This window comes from Pangasianodon hypophthalmus, chromosome 2 (genome assembly GCF_027358585.1).
Source record: "Pangasianodon hypophthalmus isolate fPanHyp1 chromosome 2, fPanHyp1.pri, whole genome shotgun sequence".
NCBI classification, from domain to species: domain Eukaryota; kingdom Metazoa; phylum Chordata; class Actinopteri; order Siluriformes; family Pangasiidae; genus Pangasianodon; species Pangasianodon hypophthalmus.
Window position 1 is genome coordinate 14,836,303 of NC_069711.1, and position 25,730 is coordinate 14,862,032.

General features: G+C 37.0%; 1 protein-coding gene across 1 annotated transcript in view; it reads right to left on the reverse strand.

Annotated features, from left to right (window-relative positions):
* The window catches only part of LOC113534431 (metabotropic glutamate receptor 4), a 121,855-nt gene that overhangs the window by 23,845 nt on the left and 72,280 nt on the right, over positions 1–25,730 (reverse strand). The window contains exons 3-4 of the mRNA XM_026927231.3: positions 10,897–11,113; positions 2,482–2,617 (exon numbers count right to left, since the gene is read on the reverse strand). Coding sequence (XP_026783032.1) covers positions 2,482–2,617; positions 10,897–11,113 — 353 coding nt within the window. The remainder of the gene's footprint in view (positions 1–2,481; positions 2,618–10,896; positions 11,114–25,730) is intronic.

The following is a 25,730-nucleotide window of genomic DNA, read 5'->3' on the forward strand; positions in this document are numbered from 1 at the left end:
AGGAATATAGTTCAACCTGGAAATCCACTGTCTACTCTAAAATGGTGGTACAAATGACATGACACCAGTGTTTTGATTAGCTTTGTTTTGTCAATAACACATTGACCTTTACATGTCTGTGGTGGCTACCACCTCTCGCCATAGCTCTTGGCACATTAATTCCCACCCTCACTTCACAGCCCCTAAAATATAATGCAAATTTTATTAGACTCTTCTGGCAAAATGCCTAAAATAGACTAGGCAAAAATCACAAGAAAGCGAGACATAAAACAACAGCCAATTTGTAAAGCTGTCCTTGGAGGTATGTAACTGCAGATGGAAATTGTAGCTTTTTTGTGTAACGTTTACATTAATCAACGCAAAGCAGGCCATGCTGTTTTAATAAAATAATCCACGTTGGGGTGGAGTGATACAATCCAACACTCGGAAGTGGATTATTTTCCTTTAACAGCACAATCCAAAATGCGCTATTCCTCTTATACTACTGTTACGGGGAGGGCTCGGTACAGAGATGGAAGCAGTAACGAGCAGTGCCCACTATCCAAAGGGATAAAAGATGGCAAATATCAAAAGGGAGCTTGTGTGTTGCGGGCTAACCACTACACTGCCCGCAACAACATTAACATGCTGTTAATTTATGGGTCTGGAAGCTTAAATGGATTTCAGATAACATGCTAAAGTTAGCCTCTGTTCACACAAGAAACCCCTCATTCTTTTCACTTGGGTAGGATTTCGGCCATTTGTTCATGATACACTGCATGCACCATGCTACAAGACTCACACTACAGCGGGTGTCAGAATCCCCTGGAAGCTGAAGACAAGCATCAGCACAGCATTAACCATCTTAAAGATGTTCTGTACTGCTGTAATCTGGGAGCTCTTTCCACACTGATAATGACTTAGTAATTGAACTGCCACATTCAACTCCACCCTCAGCGAAAATGGAAAAATGGTTCTGGGTTGGCCTCTAGTAGCTCACAGTTGCCACTGACAGGCTCTAAACTAACTATGGCAACCAATGGTGGTGACCCGAGGGGGATTAGATATACAATCCACAGCATGAATGTGCTTTTTTTCTCATAGTGCTGATTGTGACAGGCTTTAATATGCCACGGCGCAATGATTTTATTAGCACAAGGGATCTTTAACTGAGGATTTGAACAGATATCTCAACAGATATCCATGGTGTGTGTTCTAACTAACATGAAAGGTCACAAGCTGGTCAGAATTGTCTGCCATTGATGCCTGTATTGCAGTGCTGGTCGTCTCATGAGATGAACCACTACATCAGATGTGTGCTGCCTAAGTGATGAATACAGATGCACTGATTAAGTTCTTCTGGGAACTTCCGATATTGCATCATGTGCAGCACACAATGGCAATACATTAGCCATTTTACTGGTAGCATAGGAAGAATCACTGCATTCTACAAAGTTGATCTCCTTGTGACGGTGCTGATCCACACGCCACTCCTAGCAGACGGACACCAAGGAAAGGATATGGGGAGACTATGTGGAGTAACTGTCCACTAACCTAGTTTACACATGGTGCATATACACTTCTCTAATGTATGCCACAGTCACTCTTTGGGTCTGTAGCCGAAGAAGCCCTAGAGAGGAGAGCGCAGGTTTCTGAGTCACAAAACCAGCACGACCAAATAGACCATCCATACGGGTCACCACTTTTGGGTCACTACTACCCTGTTCCAATGCCTGAAAAGATTTTGCTTGCCACACACAAACACTAAGGTAGTGATTAATGCCTCAGGCCCCTAGCAGGCATCTGGGTGACGCCTAAAACACTGCCCATTGGGTGGGTCCTGATGACAATGTCACAGGGATACAAACTCCAGTTCCAAACCTCTGGGCTCAAGGCCTCATCACCATCAGACCACACAAAGTTGGCCTGACCCAAGAAGTTCTTAGGCAGAGGTATGATCAAAAAGGTAGACCCCACAGTTCAAAACTAATTATTCTACTAACATAAAAAGCCGCCTATTCCACACCCACTAACTGCGTCAGATTGCATAATGATTTGCACTGGCGTCCCCCTGCTATAGTAAACCACTACACAGTTCTAGTGCTGGGAAAAAAGTGGGAGTGACAAAACCCAACCTTTGCATAACACAGAATTTGTATCTTAAATGCAACAAGGTTTGTTCGTGTATTTTGTACATATTTTTAGAAGCATAGCACTCGTAAAAAGCTACTAAATAAGTATGAATGGGGGTGGGTTGTCTGTACTTGCTTGCTGCTTCGCCCACATTGTATTGCAATGGTGCAGAAGCAGCAGCTCCAGGCTAATTAGCCAGATGCCTAGCTCTTAAACGACTAGGTGTAGACATCTAGAGCAAGTGTTGAAGGTTGCAATTATCTTCTTGTAGTCCAGCCACTCTGCTAATCCCTGTCGCTTTAGCCCCATTAAAAAATGTGATGTCTACATTGTCATGGTTACTTCATTTTTATACCTTTTTGCACTCACCTTATATCATCTTCATTTGCAAAAATTATGACCACCCTGGCATTGGAATTTTCTCCAAGGGTGTGGATAATCTTGTCGAACTCTCCTGGCTTTGGTTCACGAGGGATTTTAACTGTCTGTGATATACACACATTTCCTGCAGAATGTAAAAAGAAACATTTAATGAGGAATGATTCTTGTAACTTCAAGTTGTAAGTTCTCTTTCATGTCATTTGTTTTCTTAGTTCAACAGAAGTATTCAAAAATAATTTCACCACCAGATCACACAGTGAGCCATACACGCTTAAAAAAATGTAGAACGCTTAAAGGTTCTTCAGTAGTCCTTCTGGATGAACCCTTAAAAACTCTATGAATGACCCTATGACAAAGTCCTTTCATATCATAAAGAGTTACAACCCTTTTTAGAAGTTAAGAACTGTTAATTATCCAACAAACTCTTTAAGAACCCCTGAAAAATCCTTGTATGTATTAAACGGGAAGTGTTTGACACAAACCCCAAATTATTGGTAATTGTTTTTTTTTTTTTTCTCTCTTAAACACTTAGAACTTGTCAGGCATTTAAAATGTAGCTAAACAGTCTTGGCACTTGGCACACTCATAGAAAAATAAAAAATCTTCTAAACTTCTTAATGGTCTTAATGGTTCATAGCCTCCTAAATGGCTAACAACTTGGAAGCCTGTCAGGAAAATCCTCTGTTATAGAGTTTTTTAAAGAACCTTTAATGGTTCCACCAGAGGGACAACCAAAGAACCCTTAATGGTTTAATATTTTTTAAGTGTGCAGAGCATAACAAATAAATAATTTCAGGCTTTCTTTAACTAAGATTCATTGTCTGAAAAGCATAAGCACGTCACCCTAGATTCATCAACACATTAAAAATTTCTGGCTTGAGTAGGAAAGATATAACATGTACCCGTTAAACTGAAATAGCTCCAGGAGTCCAGTTATTGCAGGCAATGCTTTCACTTTGTTTTCTCCTCAGAGAACTACTGTTCTAGGAAAACCATTTCCCTAAGAATCCAGGCTGTTCATGCATTGCTCCACTGGATTTCTTAATTATATCTCTTCTGAGTTTTTGATTAGACTGTTTTCTAGCTGAACAATATAAAATAAAGAACTATTTAAGGATATGAATTTAGCCTTACTCGCAGGTCAGGCCACACACACACACACACACACAAACACTAAAAGTGTTCGACATTAGTTCAGTAGCTTTTCTCTCTACAACAAATTGAAACCTTACCAAATATTGACCCTTTGTTGCCTTCCTAAATAGAGGGAATTTTTGAGCAGTTTGACCTAACCTTGTTGAAAGAAAACATGTGCAGCATCAAATGTATGGTTTTAAAACAAACAAACAAATAAATAAATAAAAAAGAACAGGAATAGCTGATGGAGACTTGCAGACTGCAGACGTGTGCTGTGCTTCAGACTGTATATATGCTCCTCTGAATTAAGGGTATGTGTGATGGACTGGATTTAAAGACTTTGTCTCCACAGGCACCTAGACGATTGATAAAGCCAAAGGGGAAGCGTATCAATTCAGTGTATTCGATTATAGCCACCCTCTCTATTTTTATACTAATGGTGTGAATTTTCATTGTCCTCTTCCAATTTAACAAAAAAAAATTGCAATTACTATCAATTTTTCTGGGATTAAAAATAGAATAGAATAGAATAGAATAGATTAGAATAGAATACCTTGTTACTACACAAGTTCAACAAAAGTTGCTTTGCAGTTTGTTATTTTCAATGCTTAGAATGGAATGAAATTGAAAACATGTAAATAGATATATAAAGCATGTGCATATGTGCATCCTGTATGGTCATGAACTCTGTCTAGAATGTTTACTGAACATGGTACCGCAAAAAAATAATAAATTAATTACAAAAAAGGTTAAAAATAGCACAGTGTTATCAACTGAGATGTTTCCTACACTTTATAGGTGCTTATCACACTCTATTCTTGCTAGAAAGACAAGGGGGTGTTTTTTGGCTTCTTATTTTTACTTGATACATGCTGTTGAAGCAGGTATATGCAAACTGAAGTTGATAGAAAACTGGTTTACTATAATATACCCTGAAATAACCTGAACCAATTCAGAAGCAATTATAAATCAGGACATCACTATGTCATACACTGTCAGAAAATGCATAAGAAATCTTTATGGTGATTATAAATTAGAAGCATTTATTGTGGTTTAAAGCGAGTATTTTGGTCATTTACAAATTAACTGGACTTTTTCTCTGCCCTCAGTTTCAGATTAAACGATCCTCCTCTGTGTGGTTATACCCCAAGTTGCCTCAAAGACAGTGTCAGCAAATCCTATGCCAGAGTCAATTACACTGGGCAGACACACCATGTAAACAGACAAGGTGTAGATGCTTAAACCTTCCAAATGTTCAAGGACTTTAGCAGTCTTTGTTCACCAACAAACTTTAGGGACTCATCACTTTCTATTTAAAAGTTTCAGACTCAGATCTAAAGACTGATTTTCACTCGAGACACTGATATACAGGTGTTAGTCTAGAAACAGCCTCCACAAAAGCAGGCTTTATTTTCTAAAACTTGTCTGTGGTAAGCTAAGGTAAACATGTCATGCATATAATAGGTTACTATAATAAAAGAAAGTCATCACATTTTATTAAAACTTAATTTTAACCACTAAGGATGGTTTCTGATCTAATTGAAAGGAACAACGACATACAGTCAGCTGAAACCTTAAACTGGTTAAGCTTGTATACTGCATTTTCATAGATTTTGTGGCACAGTTTTTGTTTCATTGTATATTTACCATCCTCCCATTTAAGTACTGTCCCATTGCTACAATGCAATATATTTCATGCAATCCAATCTTCATTAATGGCCTAGAGAATTGAATGATTATTGCAAATAATTTACCATCTGCAGATATCCACACTTGATTGAATTTAGCATTTAGGTCTCTAAGGTTTTCATATATAATGAATTCTGATTCCTCCTTAGAGGTGGGTTTGTGCATGCTGGTCCTGGAGAATGCTTATCATTCAGCAGTTGGTCATGTAGACTCCACAGAGCTCCTAGCTAACAGCCTTACTCTGTGAAATGCAATCACTGCAGTCACCTTTAAAAGTCACCAAATCTCTTCTGCCATTTTGTATTTCAACCCATCATGGCTGCTCAACACATGATAAATATGGGCCATTACTGGAACTCTGAAGATATATTAAATATTGAGATTCAGGGGGGAGTCAATGGGGCAAAGGAGTGGGGCCTTTTAATGTTGCTGCTGCTGCATTCAAATTGATTAAAAAGAGTCACTTTGTCAAGAGACTAAGTGCTCAGATCTGCCAAGTGCCTACACCCAACTGCCTGGAACACCACTTAGTTTATGGGGTGGGAGGGGGTGCCTAGTCTCCTCTGCTCGCAGTGAGAGTCCAACCAGAACCATTTGATTATTGTTCTTTGAAACACAGGCATCTGTTGGAAATGTTTTACAAATTATAAGTTCATGATATACAATGGATATAAAAAGTCTACACACCCCTGTTAAAATGGCAGGTTTTTGTAAAGTAAAAGAATGACACTAAGATGAATCATGCCGGATCTTTTCCCACCTTTAATGTGCATTTGCAAAGTATACAAATGAAATGAAAAACCACCAGAAACCTTTACAGGGAAAAGAAGAAAAATAAAAAACATACAGTAAGCTAGTTGCATAGGTGTGCGTAACCAAGCACCTTTTGATTTTATTACACCACTCAGTCTTTTTGGGTAAGAGTCTATCAGCGTGGCACATTTTGACTTATTTCAAACTCTTTCTTGCAAAAACATTCTAGATCCATCAAACCGTGAGGGCATCTCCTGTGCACAGCCCGCTTCAGGTCACCCCACAGATTTTTAGTTAGATTCAGGTCTGGGCTCTGGCTAGACCTTTCAAAAACTTTGATCTTCTTTTGTTTAAGCCATTTCTTTTTTTTATTTGAATGTATGCTTTGGGTCACTGTCATGCCGAAAGGTGAAATTCCTTTTCAGCTTCAGCTTACTAGCAGACATCTGAAGGTTTTGTACTAAGATCAACTGGTATTTGTAGCTACTCATGATTCCGTCCACCTTGATAAAAGAACCCCAGTTCTAGCTGAAGAAAAGCAATCCTAAAGCATGATGCTGCCACTACTGTGTTTCACCATCGGTATGGTGTTCTTTTGGTGCTTTTGTTGGTGCCAAACGTACCTTTTGGAATTATGGAATTATTATATCTTTTGGAATTGGTCTCATCAGACCGTTATACATTTTGCCACATGCTTTGGGGTGATTTAGTAGACCTTAGATGTTTTCTGGGAGAAAGGGCTTCTGTCTCATAGCCCAGACATGAAGAATACAAGAGACTGTTGTCACATGCAGAGAGTAATCAGTACTTGTCAGATGTTCCTACAGCTCCTTTAATGTTGGCATAGGTCTCTTGGCAGCCTCCCTGGTAAGTTTTTGTCTTGTCCTTTTGTATATTTTGGAGGGACGTCCTCTTCTTGGTGATATCACTGTGGTTCTTAATTTTTCTCAACATATAAAAAATTCTGACATGATTTATCTTGGTTTAATTTTTTTTTCATCACAAAAACCTGACATTTTAACAGGGGTGTGTGGACTTTTTATATCCACTGTACTCCTTCTGTAAGGAACTGGAGACAGTTTCATTTACAGATGTGTTGTCTCTTTATTAAGGATTCCTTTTTATCCATATTATGAAGAAAAATACAAGAAAGGGTTAAAATCAGAATAAACATCAACCACCACATGGAAAACAATGAGAACTTGGAACCAGAAACTAGAAATTATATTTTAAAAAACCTGAGCAAGAAAAAAAAACAGACTAGGTGTTCAGAGCTGAATAAGAAGGCAATAGAAAGGCAGAAAGTGGGACTCAGGGAGCATAAGGCAGGAAGTAATGTAAGTAAAATACATTATAAAGAAAAAAGAAGCACAATGCCTTTGTGACACCTTTTCTCCTACTCTTTTTTCCAGTCTGTTACTCTCACCTTCTGTGCCTCTAAGCTTCGAGGGCAGATGTGCAAACATCCCTGTGGCTTGAGAAAAGGCTATTAGAAGAAAGCAGAGTGCAGCTGTGAGACTCATGGTTATTCAAATCACGGCCCTTAAGTCTCATGCTGTCCTTCCTCCCAGCACAGTTATGGGACTGGGCTGGACAGAAGCCATAGCTAAATAATGGAAAAGAGTAATCTTTTAGCTGCCACTGTAGCGACTGCCAATGTTTTTGCTCCAGAAGGGAGGGAGTAAGTTTGGATTGCACTTTCAATTTGGACTTTTTAAGGATATTATATTGTAGTTTTATTCTGACAGTTATTTGATGCCATTAAATTTTATGGTATGAAATTTAGTGTGAACTGATATACTGTTTGATACTGACAATCTGGTGCTAGAAGAAAATCTATTTGTCTGTGTGTTTGTTTGTTTTGTTTTTTTTATTTTTGTTTGTTAATTAAAAACAACAACTTTGCACACGACACGAGCCAAGGCAGATAATATACAATCATTGCATTAAAGATTTATAGTCATTTTAATGTACAAAATATTAAGGTAAACAATTTGCTGTCTTTTATCAAGATTAAAAAAACATCTGGATAATACAAAGCAGTAGGACTTAGGATGCAATGATGAGTGTTTCCTTTTTAATGCAGCTGACCAAAAAATATTGTCATGAATTCAGTTTTCAGGTTCTCAGTTTCATTTCATGGTCTTATATATGGTCTAAATATTTCCTTTGCTTCAAATTGATAATTTTTGGTTATTGTGATTTGACACATTCAAATCAAATTTGCCACAAACTCTCCAAGAGTATTCAGAGCAGCTTTGTGACTTGAGACTCAGGGTATGGATATAAAAAGTCTACACACTCCTGTTAAAATGGCAGGTTTTTGTGAAGTAAAAGAATGACACTAAGATAAATCGTCAAATCTTTTCCCACCTTTAATGTGAAAATGCAAAGTATACAAATAAAGTGAAAAACAATCAGAAAGATTTATAGGGAAAAAAGAAAAATAAAATAAGTAAAAAGTTTCAATATTTCCTATTATTTCTTGCAAAAGCATTCTAGATCCATCAAACCGTGAGGGCATCTCCTGTGCACAGCTTCAGGTCACCCCACAGATTTTGATTTGGATTCAGCTCTGGGCTCTGGCTCGGCCATTCAAAAACTTTGATCTTCTTTTGGTTAAGCCAAAATTTGGATGTATGCTTTGGGTCATTATCATGGTGAAAGGTGAAATTCCTTTTCCTTTTCAGCTTACTAGCAGACACCTGAATGTTTTGCACTAAAATCGACTGGCATTTGTGGCTCTTCATGATTCTCTCCACCTTGATAAAAGCCCCAGTTCATCATTTTCTCAACTTGTTGATGATGGCCTTCATGGTGTTCTGGAAATTTTTATACCCCTCTACTGATTAATATCTTTCAACAAGTGAGATACTGTACATGCTTTTAAGCTCTTTGCAAACCATGGCTTCAGCAGTCAGATGAAACCAAGAAGATGTCAAGAAAGTCCTACAGAAACAGCTGGTCTTTATGTGGGGTTAATCAGAATAATTTCATTGAAGACAGCTGTATGATAATTACTTTTGAACATGCGATTGAATATGATTGGTTCATTCTGAACATAGCCACATCCCCAATTATAAAAGGGTGTGCACATTTATGCAACAAGCTTATTGTAACTTTTTTATTTTTCCTATTTTTCCTAAAATGTTTCTGATTGTTTTTCATTTAATTTTTATATGTTGTAATTTCCCGTTAAGGTTTTAATTTTTTCATCACAAAAACTTGCCATTTTAGCCATTTTAGGGTGTGTAGACCTTTTATATCCACTGTATCTTGTTATTATGCTGGCAATTTATTAATGCCTTACTGTTGGCCGTTTCTATGGCCATTTCCAGCACTGTGGGTAGACCATTTTCTCAAACTCTTAAGCACTAACTGTGACTTTGCCTGCTGCTATCCATTCTGTTCAGCTTTGTGGTTAAAGAAGAAAGATCATTAATGTCCTGGTGTTAAGGTGATGATTTTTGTTGCTGAAATTCAAGGTTCCAAGTTGTATCTCCCTTCTCCACATTAGCCTTGTGGAGAGATGTCAATACATGGATAAGAAACAGTATCTCAGCTGGTGCCACTTGGCTAGAGAGAGGCAAAATTGTACTGGGGTTCTCTGCAGTCAGTGCGCGTCAACAGCAGTAAGTGGGTTTCTTTTCCCTACAGCAAATTACTTGTGGGGTATGTTATAAAAGAGTTACCAGACTCTGCAATATTTAGCTCCACCTGAAACACAGCATACCTACCAGCAAATCTTCGGAGGAATCTGAGCATTACAGAGAAGCAAGTGTGTGAAAACAGGGATGAACCTGCCTTGGGGAGTCTCAACTGGGTACAACTATTTTGGAGTTTTGTACTTTCTCTCTCTTTTTTTGGGTCAGGTGGAATTCTTTCCCAAGTTTTGTAAAAGGTGTTATTTTTTGTATTTAATGCCAAAACCACATACCTCCACCAAGACCTTCTAAGTATTCATTCAAATATTAGATGATTAATTATCTTTAGATTTCTATTTATTCAGCTCCTGATTTACTGTAGCTTATGATGCTTGAATGTGTATATGAACACTATATAAAATGCATGGTGGTTCTTAATTTGTATGAAATGGTCTTGCTATGTCACAAGAAATGTGATTGCCCTCTACAAAAAATAAGAAGTTACAATACAATTCAAAATTCAAATATAGAAAAGATTTAGGACACACTATTAATGTTACAGTTTCATTAAGCTTGGGAGAAATGGCCATGGCTGGGATTTACTATTTCAATTGTGTAGGATTACTGTTACTGTTTCATTTCAATTTCTACTGACAGTGAGAGATACCCTTAGGCAGGTACAGCACAGAATAAATTACTGTATGCAGTATTACTCAGACCTTTTTACAAAATTTCCATCAAAAGACACTTTTTTTTCAGGCACTTTGTAATACACATTTCTCAGTCTCAACAAAGCCAACAGATACAGGTTATTACTGGTAAAACTAGTAACGTAAAACACAAAGCTTTTCTGCTACACACCACACGTCTCAACTGTTATGACAACAAACCACTCTGAGTTTAATTGACATGTCGTCCTCAATAGCTGGTGTATGAGCAGTATTTGAAATGTGTCTCTGGAGAATTTTCTATCCCTAATTACCAAGCAAATGGTTTACAAATTCTACTTCTAATTCTAATCTTCTGACACATGTAAGAATTAACTGTACTCCATCCAAGCCTGGGAGTGATTTCCATTATGTACATACTGTTTATTCTACTTATTTAAAGCCTTTTAACATTCAGAGTCTTTGTAATTAAAGAGATACATAATGGTCTAATGTAGCAGACATTTTCTCACCATCATCACGGGTCTTCTGGATAAAGGCATCCACTCCACTTTCTCCATAATTTCCTTCTGAGGCAACAGTGGCCACATAGTTCCAGCCCATGTGGCGCACTATGTCCACTATAGCCTGGGCCTGGTAATTGTCTGGAGGAACAACTCGAGAGAAGAAGTCATAGCGTGTGTTGTCACTCAGCTCTGGGGCTGTAGATGCATAGCTCACCTGGGGAATCTAGGAGGGACACAAAACGTTGAGTTTTAAGTACATAATTCCCAAGAAAAAGACCTCCTAAATCCATAATCACCTCTGAATTTACCACACACCATCATGAGAAGAACCACCTATACCACACTCTCTTTTAAACTGAAAAATAAGAATTAATTCAGTGTTGTTATTTATTAATATTTATTATACCACTAGCAAACATGTAACGTTCATCAAATATCTGAGAATGAGATTTTCTAAATATATATTTTGTAATTTTGCACTTTCTTTGACACATATTAAACACTACTTGGTTTATTTTAATGGAAACAATATGACACTGTAAATAATACTGACAATAACCAACGAACAATATAACTATGTGACTATATAACAGCTGTATCTATGAGATGCTCTGCCGTGCCACTTGCAGAACTTTAGAAAGCTTTGTGGAGGTGGTGTGACACCTCTCCTGAACCTTTCAATCCAACTTCTCTCAGAACAGATTGATGGGGTTAAGGTTGGGTTACTCGGCAGACCAATCTATTACAGACAGCCCTGCTTCTTTCCTCTCCATCTCCACAATTTTCAGGTGTTTTTATGAAATCCCACAAACAACAAAAGTCATTTAAAGGCTATTTAATCAGTTTAAAATATATCTGAATACAAAAATATATTGGTAAATTCAATACACTTTTCATTTTTTTCTAGTTTCAAACAGTAATAGTAAATAAATAAATGAAAAATAATTTTGTTACTCCTCCTATTTATCATTTACTGTCCCTTTTTACTTCCCACTTTACCTATTTTATCTATTTCTAATGTCACCCAATCAATCATTTCCTCACCACCTATATCGTATATTAACAAGAACAGCGTGTCCAAACTTGGCAAGGCGAGCAATCAGTCCAGGGGGTTTGGGTCTGATATTGACGGTTGATCCAGACCCAGCTATAGCCTCACTGACATCTATTGGCTCAAATATGGTGGTACTATTCCTAGACTACTGTATAATCGTCAAATGTTTCTTGTCCACAATAATTAGCCAATTATGCATTAGATACTGTCTAGGTAAAATAAAACACACTTCGTCATTACCATATAAGGTCTGTGTATGTTGTAATAATTTTTCATTTTGAAACTAAAAAGGGAAACAGCTTTTTTGTTTTCTTGGCACATACTAAAGTAAGAAATTAATTCATTTTTCATAAAATTATTTAAAAAAATTAATTATTGACTAATTAAAATCTAGACAAACTAGAAAGTCCAGAAGTCGAATATTGATGAATCCAAATATAAAATAAAGATGCAAGCAACATTTTCAGGGGCCAAGCACCCAGACTTGGTGAGCTGCACATTCACAGATGTGCTACAGTTACTGCCTAAACAATCACAGGAAAGCAGAGACATAACTTTAGTCAAATGAATTCAAGTATATAAAATATGGAAAACTGTATAAAATATCAAAAATCATTTGATAACTTTTGTAAGGCATGAAACAAATTTCAATGATGTTTCAAATTGGCAAACAGTAAGTACTCTTGAAATTCAGACATTGATGAGCATTCACTTCAGCTTATCCTAGGGAATCATAGGAATGTAGAACTAGGAATGTAGACCTGTGAATTTAGACCTGTGAAGTTCTTAAAAATAAATTAGGAAAATTATGGAAGTTGTCACAGTGTTTGACAAAATCCAAGATGGTCAACAAGAAATTACAGTGAAAAAAAAAAAATTAGCACAAATTCTTCAAACGATAAAAGGAAAAAAAAATCAAAGTTGTTCTACAGTTCTTGACCACAACGTGGCACAGTGACGAAACTTCTTGAGTACATTCAGGGCGTGGTCGTGAAGATACTTAGATGCATTGCTGAGATACACCCTCACGTTTTTTTGCAATGGCCAGCACATTACAGGAGAAAGGTTTTGAATATCAAAATTCCTTCAAAAACTTTTGTTTTGGACAGATCACAAGATGATATGAGTCAAATTTGGTGAAGACTGGACAAAATTTGGAGGAGGAATAGCAAAAACTGCAGTTAGATTTAAGCATTTTTAGCATGTTATTGTACCTTTTGATCAGTAGGTGGGGCTGGCACGAAATTTGTTGCAAAGCCTCAGGTCATGGTCCTGACGACGCCTACCAAGTTTCGTGTCTGTGCGCTGAGATACAGCCTCACTTCCTGTTTGGCAGCCTCACTGTCAGATTTGTTGGCCCATTATGGACAAACTGTTTGGAGTATCAAAATTCTTTTGAGAAATTTTGTGAGGCTTACACTGAAGATGACGTGCCTAATTTGGTGATGACTGGACAAAATTTGTAGGCGGAGTAGCGAAGGGTGCGTTGGCTTTTAAACGACCATGACCATAAACGTACATCTAAATTAGGCCCAATTTTGACCCGATGGTGGCGCTAGAGCATTGGCAGCATTGGCCCAAATTTGGTCAGAATGTTCCCTAGACCCTCCCCAATCAGTGTGCCAAATTTCACATTTTTTTACTAGAGGGTTCTATGGGCTGCCATAGACACCCTAGCCAGAAGAAGAAGAAGCAGAAGAACAATAATAAGAAAAGGTAGAATAACAATAAGGTGCCAATGTACCTTCATGCTTGGCCCTATAAAATGTCCACTGCAGTACATTTCAGCAGGAACAAAGTTGACAAACAAAATTATTTTGCTGAAAGATCCATTTCTGGTACTTAGTGAAATTTATGATGCCATCAATGCTCACAAGAACCTCTAGATGTAGCAGAACTGATTAGCTGTAACAATCCCCAAAGCATCAATGGCCCAAAACCAAATTTTATATTTGGTATCAGGTGCTTGTATGCAGCCATTATTTTTTTCTTGAAACATTTTGATAGTGTTCTTTTTAATCTCATCTGACCACAACACACAATTGTAGTTACAGAATTCCTGCTAAAATATTGATTTTGAATTTTGTTGTTCTCAATTGTTTCTTACAATCGTTTCAAGCAGCTTGGTGTTATAAAGGCACTGAAGGTGATTTTGAGACTTAATAATCTGTGCAATACTGCAGCTGTGACCTTTGTGTCCTTTGCCTTTCTCACCATCCTCCTGACCTGTGCCGGTCAACAGCTATTTGTATCTTTTCTGTTGGAACCTTGTTGTTTTTCCCCAAGGTGATGGAGGAAGAAGGGATTTTGCATTTGTGTGAACTCATATTTGTATTACTCATATTAGTTCTTTGGGACTCACAGCAATTTTAAAAATATTTTTAAAAACATATTTTTCCAAGGACGACAATATATTTTAGAGTGTGAATAATTTTGCCATAGGTATGTTCTTTTGTTTGTTTGCGCCAGTAATTCTGAAGTTCTCTTGTTACATATTCTCTAGAGCATGATGCCAGGTTTAAACAGTAGTAATATCAAACTAAGATGATGCAGAGGAAAATTAAGAGGAAATCTGTTTAACTATTTTTAATATATGTATATTGTACACACTGTATATAATCAAGACTATTAGTCTAAAGGCCTTTATACAACATATGGTCAGCTATCCTTAGTGTATTTTTTAGTATATAGTATTTTTAATCATTGATACATTTCATGAGACCAGCTATGCAGGAAAAGAAATAAGAGATTGCTGTGAACTTTCCTTTTCTTCACAGGAGTGCTTAACAGAGATGATAAAGGTTACTACTGTTGTCATGCTTTAAATGTGCATCTATTTTAAGATTTAAAATAGGACTGCTTGGACAGCTGGTGCAGAGGAAGGCATCTAATCATAGCAACATCTATCTGAAGTAAATGTCTCAATGTCTCTGCATGTGAATACATTAGGCTCTGAACATGAATAAGTTTGCATAAATATTTGTGATGAGTGCATCATGTGACTCATTTGCTCTCCACCCTTAAAGTATCTATCTTTACATCTGTAGGAAATTCAAAATATCTGTTTCCATAACCCAAATTTCATCATGTAAAATGTAGGAGAATTTAGACACATGGTAGGATTTATTTCTTTTTCATCACTGTAAAAAGCCCCGTTCACAGTTAAGGCTTTTGACAGCTTGCATACCCAGGGCAGATTGGGTATTAACTAATTTGAAACAAATATCTCCCTCCCACTATATAGCAGTGTTGCTCAATATTTGGTGTTTACTCTGATAGGAGGTCCAATTTTCAATCTGTCAGTGTCAGGCTAAGTGGCACAACAAATGGTTGAGCAACAAAAATGGAATGTCAAAAATATTGCACAATCACAGGCAACAGAAGAAAATTATCCTGTGCTGTGCCACAACAGCTGTCTGTGGAGCAGGGTTACCCACCATCATAATCCAATTCCATAAACCAATTTCATTAAATTTTTATATGCTGGCCAATGAGCAAAACAGAATCATACATTCCCAATCCCAAAAGATCTTCATGTTGCTTTTAGTCAGGTAAAAGTATGACTGTAGTATATTTTATGTCACCTCAGTTCCTGCAGCTTCTGAAGTTAAAAAACACCTATTATGCAACAGTTAGTTCTGCTCCACTAATTGGATTGGATGAGATGAGTTCCTACTGTGCTTATATTTAGTATAACAGCACTGTTCAACACATAAAATTCCACTTCCTAGTTCAAAAACTACAATAGTGTTAGCCACATCATCAGTGGACATGGTAAACGATACATTTTACCTGAATATAACCTTTGACTTAAAATATGAAAGCTCATCAGATGAAGATGAAAAGGAAGAAGGGATCCCAATTTCACCCGAAACGCCTTTAACGGGAATGTACAAATCAGTGTGAGCTAGCTAGCCGGCTAGCCGACATGCTATAAAGTGAGTGTAGCTTCTTTGGGATCCACTAGCAGAGCAAAAATAAACAGATTATTTGGCCATATTGTGTCTGAAATGTCAGTTACTCAATATTAATTTCTTGTTTATGGAGCTATTGTATAAAAGCAACATCCCACTCTCAATTGTGCGGTTATACTGAATATCGGCACGACTATGATTAGATATAGCACTTGCCCACTACGTCCAAATCACAGCCATGCCAATTTTCAGTATAATCGCACTCTTGATCGTGCAATATTGCTTAATTATCCTCAGCCCATCTCATCACATGACCTCTTGTCGAGCTCCCATCTCCACTCACAGTCACCTGACCACTAATGACACTCACCTGTTTGCAATCACAATGCTTCCTTGAAATAACCTGAACTTGCAGTGTTACATTGCAAAGTCTCACTCCGGCATTGTGCGTGATGAGTCCAAGCCTTTGTTATCTGCCTGTTTTAATTAGTGATTCTCTTGTACTAATAGTTTTCTCTAGTTGATGCCTGTTTGCCAATCACCTGAACACTTGCCTGGTTTACTTTTCTGAGTAATGCCTTGCACATTGTTTTTAACAAAGCCAGAAAACCTGCACTTACATCTGTCTGCCTGCTTCATGACAGTCAACACTGACAAGCTCTGAGAAGGGTAGATCGGCATGACAAAAATGGAACTGTGACCATTTTGCGAAGCTAAGTCTTCAAGAGAAGCATGCAATCCTGGTACATTTTTGATGGATGTTTCTCAGCAGTGGCCTTCTGACAAAGACCACTGCTGAGAAACGTCCATCAGAAACGTACCACACTGGCTATAAAGTCACACTGCATAGTCTAACGAGGCCATTCTTATTACTGATGAACCTTCCTGACATCCACAGAGACATTCAGACACTAAAAGTGTCTGACTTCAAGCTGTGAAGCAATGAAATTGATCTGTCAGCATAATGACAGAGCAGCACACAATGACTGACAGAAAGTGGCAAGCTCTCACCATTTAGGTCTTCACTAAATGGAATGTTTAGGTGATACAAAAATTGGCTGCTTGCTGGGGATCCATTTTACAAAATACCAATTTGGAGAACCACAGTAGTAGTTAAAAGACATTTATGTTCTACAATAAACATGTTTTCTACACATTCATACATATGACATTTGTTAGATGATGTGCTTTTAAGCTCTATATCCAAAGCATCTTTGTAAATCACACTAGTTCTAAAGATGAGATTACTTCTCAGAGAGAATCCCTACATAATACAGTCTTATGGCATGCAATGGCTCTTAGATAATATACTCAATGCAGAGATTTGACCTTTGAAGCTTTGCGTTGCACGCTGGAAGTGGCATTTATCTCATTCAGTACCTCTGGTGTATCTGCAGTCATGCTGTCCTCATTGCAGCCTTCAGTTGCTTTGTGAATGTGCATTTTCAGGTGACTCAAAATATTTGACTCTTATTCAAAAAGGGTCCCAAGGGCTTGACCAAACAATGGCAAACATAATAAAGGAACTGGGGAAATATCTGCCCCTGGGTACAGGCTCACAAAAGGGCTTACATTAACAGTTTTAATGTGGTGCTCCATTTCCAGAGCAATAACATGACACAAGCTTCAACCACTGCTCACTCATTTTTAATTTTGGAGTTAATCAAACTGTTAGTGTATACAATAAATACCTATATGTAAAGAAGCTAAATGTAGTATACTTAATTGAATGAATATGTAAAAGATATTTTAAAGAAAAGCTTTCATTAATAGGAAAGGGCCATTATGTGCTCTCACACAAGAAAGCATTTTTATCTACATATCACAGTAATTAAATCAGTGTATAATTAGTGGTAATGTTATTCCTAGGCATCACTGTAGGGGGTTTGTAAATGGTATGTGTGGTTTTACTGTTGGACTAAATAACACTGGTAATGTCCTCATGGGTCTCACTTTAGAATGTCTTGAAAAACCTTACAAACAGTAAAACTAAACTCACTTAAGAGCATGCTGTCTTTATAGTGTCATGGCATTTCCCTAATTATTCAATAGTTCAGGAAAAGACACTCACTTTACTTAAGGGCCAGAGAAAATGTCTCTGTCACAATGATATACAACAGGGCTTTACAGAAGGTCAGTGTTACCACAAAGTGCTAAGTTCAGGAACTATCGCAGAAGATCTCAGATTCTTTAATTTTCCAATTAACCCTACTTGACAAGCAATGTCACATCATCACCATCATGTGACACTGACATACCAGAAGTACACTGAGCTACAAACTCAGTTGTTAAGATGTTCTAAAATAGGACATAACACATGTGTTTTAATACAACCTAATGGCAACAAAAATCTTTCACTTATCACGTTATGTTAGTTTGCCATTAAAATTGATGAAAAGAATCTACTTCAGCTGGCACTTGTTGGAATAACTTCTTATAAGTTCACCTAAGCTTATAAAAGGGCTTATGTAGGTGTCCTTAGTTATAAACACTACCCTTGTAAAATACTGGTTATAAATAAATAAATAAATAAATAAACAAACAAACATTACCTTCCATGAGGGAAGAGCTACTTCCATGCCCCACTTTGGTGAGTCTCACTTCTGGCACTGCCTGAATAAAACTGGGCTTATACTGTGAATGTGATAAATGAGAAATCTTTAAGGTCAGACTAGTGATCAGCAGCAATACGTGTGGGTTAGAAAGGGGAAGGGAAGTATTTGCTGGTTCATTATCTGCTCCAAACAGCACAACTCCTGCGAGATGCATGGCAGGAGAGTAGCTTATCGGGTGTCAGGATCAGAAGGGTTTGGACATTATCACTACAGCATCCTCCAGGCCACCGATCAGTCAGCTAAAGCCAACACCAGAGTGAGACATTTTCTTGTCCATACTGATACAAGTCCTTTAAAATTAATAAATGCAAAATAAACTGGCTGGCAATAGGTTAGGGGAAAAAAATCATGGCAAAATAAATATACTTGTGAGATAATAGGGTATTCCCATAATAAATATGCTACTAAGCGTTATTCATTTCATTGTCTTTATAAGAGAATTAATGTTATCTGAATGTGTGTATTTGAAATATGCTGCACTCAGTTTCTCACTGAGTCTGTCCCATTTCGCATTCCACAAATATTTTTTTCCTTTGGGCAAATATTCATGTAACTGTTTGAAATACATATAGGCACAGAATTGTGCAAAGAATAGTGGCATATGAGCTGTTACATCTGTTGACTGTAGTTTTCGTACATGACTGAAAATCCACGGGATGTCCCAATACATATACACCCTCAGAGACTATGGTAATTTCAAACTACATATGTACGTAAGTATGTTTTTAATAACTTTACAGGAGAACAGTACTCTTGCACTAATTATTTGAACTTACAGTGGCTTTACGCTGTTCTGTAAAAATGTGCAGTTAGGAGGTAATGATTATTTCTTCTCCTCTTTTTAGTAATACTATTACAACAAAAGCTGAGAAAGCTACAGAAAAGTTAAATTGTTAAAGTTAAAAGTTAAAGAAAAGAATCACAACTCATCACCCCAGGTTGCTTAGTTATTAGCTAGACCTGATAAACTGATCACAAGCATGTTGACTGCTAAGTGGCTGAAAGGCTTATCATGTTGCTTTGGTCACGGTTGTTTGTTTTACTCTAATTTCCTCTCTTTTCTATTACCTTTTCCCCATACTCAGTATTCCAAAATCCAAAAAGGTGAAGATCTTATAGCAAGAGAAAACACACCAAATTAGAAAGCAGTGTATTTTTACCCACTGCTGAACAGTCCTACTTTGGCTGCGAGTGTGAAACTGGGATGCAGTTCTATGTTTGTCTCTCTCTATGTCTGTCTCTCTCTGTAGGGCCACCACCAGTTCGTCGACAAGCCTATGGGGATTTTTCCTGGTGCTCCAGATGGCTAGTTTGATATTGGCTCCAGCTATTGATTTGTGTAAGACAGCTAATAGTCTGTACTTGGCAGAAGAAGCATTTGATAGCTTGATGAGTCCTGGAGCAGCTGTTACTGAGAGCTGTTATTTGCAGTATAAATATGAATGAAGTCATCCTTGGAGTGCACACATTAGATTGACTGTATTAGCCCAGAATCAGGATCATACATACAGTCCATGATATCGGACCCTAACGTTTATATTGGACTAAAATAATGTAAGAAATGATCGCTTCTGAGTGAAGAAGATGTGTTTCAAATACTGGACTAATGGGAATTAATTGATTAATTCATTCATCTTCAGTAACCACTTTATCCTGGGCAAGGTTGTGGCGGAACTATCCTGGGAACAGTAGGTTTGAAGCAGGAATACAGCCTGGATGGGTTGCAGGGTCCATTGTCCATTGCAGGGCAAAATTCCCATACACACATTTATACACTCATTTAAACTTAGGGGCAATTTAGAGTAGCCAATCCACCTACCAGCATGTTTTTGGTGGGAGGGGACTGGAGAACCCAGAGAAAACCCATGCAAACATGGGGAGAATATGTGAAACTCCACACAGACAAGCCAAGGTCAGGATGGAACTGGGAAACCTGGAGGTGTGAGGTGGATAATGCAGCCCAATGGAAATGCTTTCCTTTGTTCCTTCTTTTTATAAAAATGCAATCAAAGCGTGACAAGTCTGTTCTCATCAACAACTATGTGTTAATCAACACTTTCAGAACTGCCTACAAAGACTAAATCGAGAGCTTTGTGATGGATGGTGAGAAAGCTTCATTTCATGTGATAGTTTAATGGGATCCCACTGGAATACAGAATGGTAGCCTGGAAAATTCACACGAACTCTGGGTGTCACAAAGCAAAATTTTGTTTGATTAATAGCATTTCAATCCAATATTTCATCTTCATTTCATATAATACATCAACAAATAATGTTAGACTAATATAGGCCAATATGATAGATTATATAATATGCTTCACAATTGAACTAAAAAAAAAAATCCAAAAGTGTTCATAGGAAAAATAAAAAAATTATGGAAAAATAGAGATTATAGAGAATTTCTCAATGATACTTGGCTTGTAGCATCCTCAAATGCTTAATGAAGAGAGGCTTGAATTATAGATGCTTACAAGAAGCATTAATTATTCAAAGTTGTCTTTTTGGTCTCTCAGTGGCTGCTATGGGTAAAATACTGGCAAGGGAAATGCCACCTGCATAATTACAGTGATTAGCTTGAGGCTCCAGTTCATCTTCAGTCTACCATCGATATTTATTTATCAGTGAACCACTCCAGATAGGCAATTAATAGCTTGACTGGTGGGTATTATTTGGTTGCTCTGTCAAACAATGATGCCATTAAAAAAGGTTTAAAAAAAAAAAAAAAGTTGAGAAACTACAATTAAAATTAAGTATGATTCCACTGAACACTTTTCAGGCAAAAAATACTGAACACTGCATATATCACACTCAACAGCACACAATAAGAAGTGTTCAAGGTGGTTAGACCAAAGTGTGATACAAGATATTTACTACTGGAATATTTTTCTGAAAAAGAGTACAAGAGTAATAGGTTGTGTGGCGTTGACAGGAGAAAAATTATTTGAACAGTTGACAGGCTCTATGACAGTCAACTAGCTTCCAGCTAAAACAGTGCATCGTAATATAGCTTTTCCTTTTCAAGAATTTCAAATAGTTTGATATGTTCTACTAAAATGTTTGAGATTGCTGTTTTGTTGTATAAACCAGTAATTAACATTTGTATTGAATTTTCAGTCTGAGCCAATGTCAATTTTCATAATGCAGTTGCTGTAAATGTCAAGTGCACCAGAAGAGCAAAATATTTGCAAAACAAAATCACTCTGGTTTGATTTATTGCCCACCAGTTGTTTTCTAAGCTGGTGAAATGGGCTGTATCAGCTTAGTTTGTGCAAGCTGAAGATTTTTCTAAGCTGTCAGATCTCTCACTGCTATTTCCTTCATCAGGAAAGAGGTCATCAGTGTTATTCAGAGAATGACAGTTCACAATTCAGCTGAGGGCCTAGAAGCCTCCACTTAACCCTCTACCTGACAGGCATTAACACAGTGTCAGAGAGTGCACTTAGTCATTCTCTGTGCATTCTCATTCTCTATCATACTCATATACTGTATGTCTCTCCCTCTCTCTCTCTCTCTCTCTCTCACACACACACACACACAGCTAGCTAAAAGTGAGACAAAATGCTTTTCAACTTGGTCAGCCTCTAACAGCAAACTATTTGTAGACCTTAAGATAATTTGTAGTTCTCACCATTTATAACGATCAAGCACACTGTAAACCAAAACCATGCACTCAATCATTTACAAAGCCCAGTGTAAAAAGCCTTGTTGGTAGAGTATACTAATTGCTGAATGCACATTACCTGGATTGAACAATTAGGGAGCATTTAAAAAATAAATGCAGAACAATACGTTGCAATAATTTGTATACAGACATTTTTTCTTTTCTTTTTTTTTAAAATAGTTTCTGCTACTGATGACCAGCAATGGAGTATAAACTCTGTATAAACAGGAACATATCAATTAATAATGACTCTGCACACATATTCATTAAAATTCTGACCACAAATGAATCTTTCAAGTCTGATTATAACAGCTCATGGGCAGAACAGACCTGTTTCATCTCATGTGAATATGAAAGCTGTCACACTGGGATGCCTCACTTTGAGGGGTATTTTTTGTATCCTGGCTATAAAAAAACAGTACATATGAATTTTAATTAGGAAGTGAAAGATGTAAGACTTATCATATTGCAGGAATCTGTGCTGTTTAATAATACGCTACTCATCTACCATGCAGTTAAAGAAAAATCCACTCTGAATGACCTGTATGTCAATATTTATAATCAATGTGAATTTCAACTGTTCAAAAGTTTTATTTTTAAATTAAATTCTGAGTTGACTTTTTGATTTACACTTCTTTTATTAATAAGTTGGTCTATTTTCACTTCAGCTAATGCTTTCTTATATTACCTACAATTCTGTTCAAATGCCTGCAGATAGCAACGCCAGTGGAAATTATTCTCTACCTAAAGCAACTTGTGCAGCAGCTCTTTACTACTTTAGTCTGTCCAGCTCTCTCAACTTCTCATCTGTATATTCTGACTCTAACATAAACGGTGCCACTGCTTTAGCGTTCAATATTGCCATCAAACCCATCGTGGCCATCGTCTTGTAGAACTAGCTGATTCATGTCATATAGCTACATTGCAGAAGGAGCTACGTGTTCTCACTTATGTTTTAGATTGTTTTCTCACATGAATAATGAAAATACTGCACCAACCAATAAATTAGGACCAGAATCGCTAAGCATATCACAAATATTTCAATATAAACATATTTAATGTATTTCTGGGTGGACCTTTCCTTTAACTGTATTGTAAAATTCTGATTGCTTTTACTGTATGGAATAATACGTTCTTTGCAAAGTCCTTTGGCCCATTTCTGTTTTTGTTTCAAGGTCTTCAATGAGCAGTACATTCATGGAGATGCTTTATAATGGGCTTCTTTGCAGGGTTCTGAATACAACCATTTAATCACTAAAATATTATTTTACCTGAGTATTTGCTAAGGGTTCTTTGAAATCTTCAAACTTTTGGTAGTTGTACAGTGATGACTCACAACCATGAGAGAAACAAATGTGTTTATAGAATATCAGAGAAAAAGTAAAGAGATTTTTTTTGTGATTTCATAGCCCTAGAAACTTTATGTGCTATCTCTGCTTGCACTAAAAATGTTCCAAATGTGCAATGGAAAAAAAAAAAAAAATCAGGATGCCTTACTGCCTCAGAATAATATTTGGGTTTATCTCCCTTCAGCTCTGTATGTGTGCAAGCCAGCAATAAACAAAGTGCAACGCAGGACAACAGTTGCAAAACAGGACGACATTAGAAACTTCAAATAAATTATAAATGGTGAGATAGAAAATGTGTAAAAATGTAAAATAAGAATAACTACTGTCTGCCACTCCATTGCTGCATTGTTGCATTGTTACAGGAAAGCAGAAAGTGAGAACTTTTCCATTGACTTTGTTAAAAAGAAAGACAATGTTTCTGAAGCAGCTTATTTTGATGTCTGTATAATATGCCCTATATAAGAAGCTGAAACATGAGGTATGCTGTGTGAAAGGGGTCAGAGCTGTTTTTGCCTTTACTTGGTGTATGGAGAAAACACATTTGATGTATGGGAGATCACATTTGATTATTTTTGAGATCTTGCTCAAAATACAATAAAGTGTATCTTAGTGTGAGAGTCTGTGTTGCCACACCTGAGAGCGATAGACTGGTTTGGACGACTGCAGAAAAGCTACTCTGCTGCATCTTTATTTTATGCTTCTAGTCTCATTTAAGCACACAGCTGGTATGTGTTTCTGGGTGGCTGTGATGTCTCTCCCCATCTTTGTCATTAGTTCATTACTGATTCTAATGGGCGCCTCGTTATTCATTTTTAAGATTACTCTATAAATGACTAAATAAACTATACAAAATGCATGGTATCTGCTCTTTCCTCTACTCTATCTTTCTCTCTGTGTGTCAGAAATCAGCTTAAAAACTGTGTTTCAGAAGCAAGGATTTTGCTCTATATGCACTGGGGAAAATTTGAAATCATTAAGATTTACTGAGGTACATATTTTGCGCGAGAGATCAAGGACCTCATTTTAATGATAGCATTGATCAGGTCATGTTCATGTAGTTGAGTCATGCTCTACTAATCAGGTCCAAATTGCAGTAGTAGTGGGATTTAATAGTAGCATTATTCTGCTGGAAGATGCGTATGGCTTGATACAATATATTGTAACAAGAACTGAAACTCAGCATACTCTGTCAGCTAGTAATTAGTTCACTGCCCAGCAGGAACTTCAAGCAAAGTGGTCATGAACCTTAAACAAACAGGTCATAGGGGTTTAGCTGAAGATATTGAGTTTCGATAGGCACGTAGGTTATGAGGTCTAACCATGAACTACAGTATGTCTATGTTTTTTTTTGTTGTTGTTGTTTGTTTGCTTTGTTTTTTTTGTGCTGAACATTGAAAAAGGCATAACCCATCGTTAATTTTTGAAAGTCTGTATAATTTACTAACTACACACTTCCATGGCTGTTCTATAAGATTTGTCCCTTTGTATTTAAATATGATATGCATTACACATGCAGTTCACATAGGCCTAAATCATAAAGTAAATGCCACCATTTCCATTAACCGCTACATGGCCAAAAGTAGATAAACACCTGAACTTGCATAGCTCTGACCTCAACTCCCCCGAACACCTTTGCCTCCTCACCCAAAATCAGTGACTGACCTCACTAATGCTCTTGTGGCTGAATGAACAAAAATCTCCACAGCCATGCTCCAAAATTTAATGGAAAGCGTTCTCAGAAGAGTGGAGGTTATTATAAAAGCAAAGGGGAGACTAAATCTGGAACTGGAAGTTCAACGAGCACATATGGGTGTGTTTGATCAGGGATCCACATACTTTTGGCCATATAGTGTATTTAAGTTTTATAGAAAGGGCCCAAGGCTGGAAAGGGAGAATTACATCACATGTAATGAATCTACTAGAATCAAAATAGTAAATGTGCTTAAATTTGACACACTGACTCCAGTGACTGATGTATTATTAATAGTGGGTGTGTGTATATATATATATATATATATATATATATTTATATATATATATATATATTTATATATATATATATATATATATAGCTAGCTATTTGTGTCAGATATATAAATTCATCAATGTGTTAGCGGCTCTGACATGCAACTATAGATGTTTTGTTAGGTGTTTCCTTGACTATAGATGTTTACAAACTTTTTCAGAATATACATAGATATAGCGTGCTTTGTATTTAAGTCAGTTTAAACCAAATTTATGTCACAC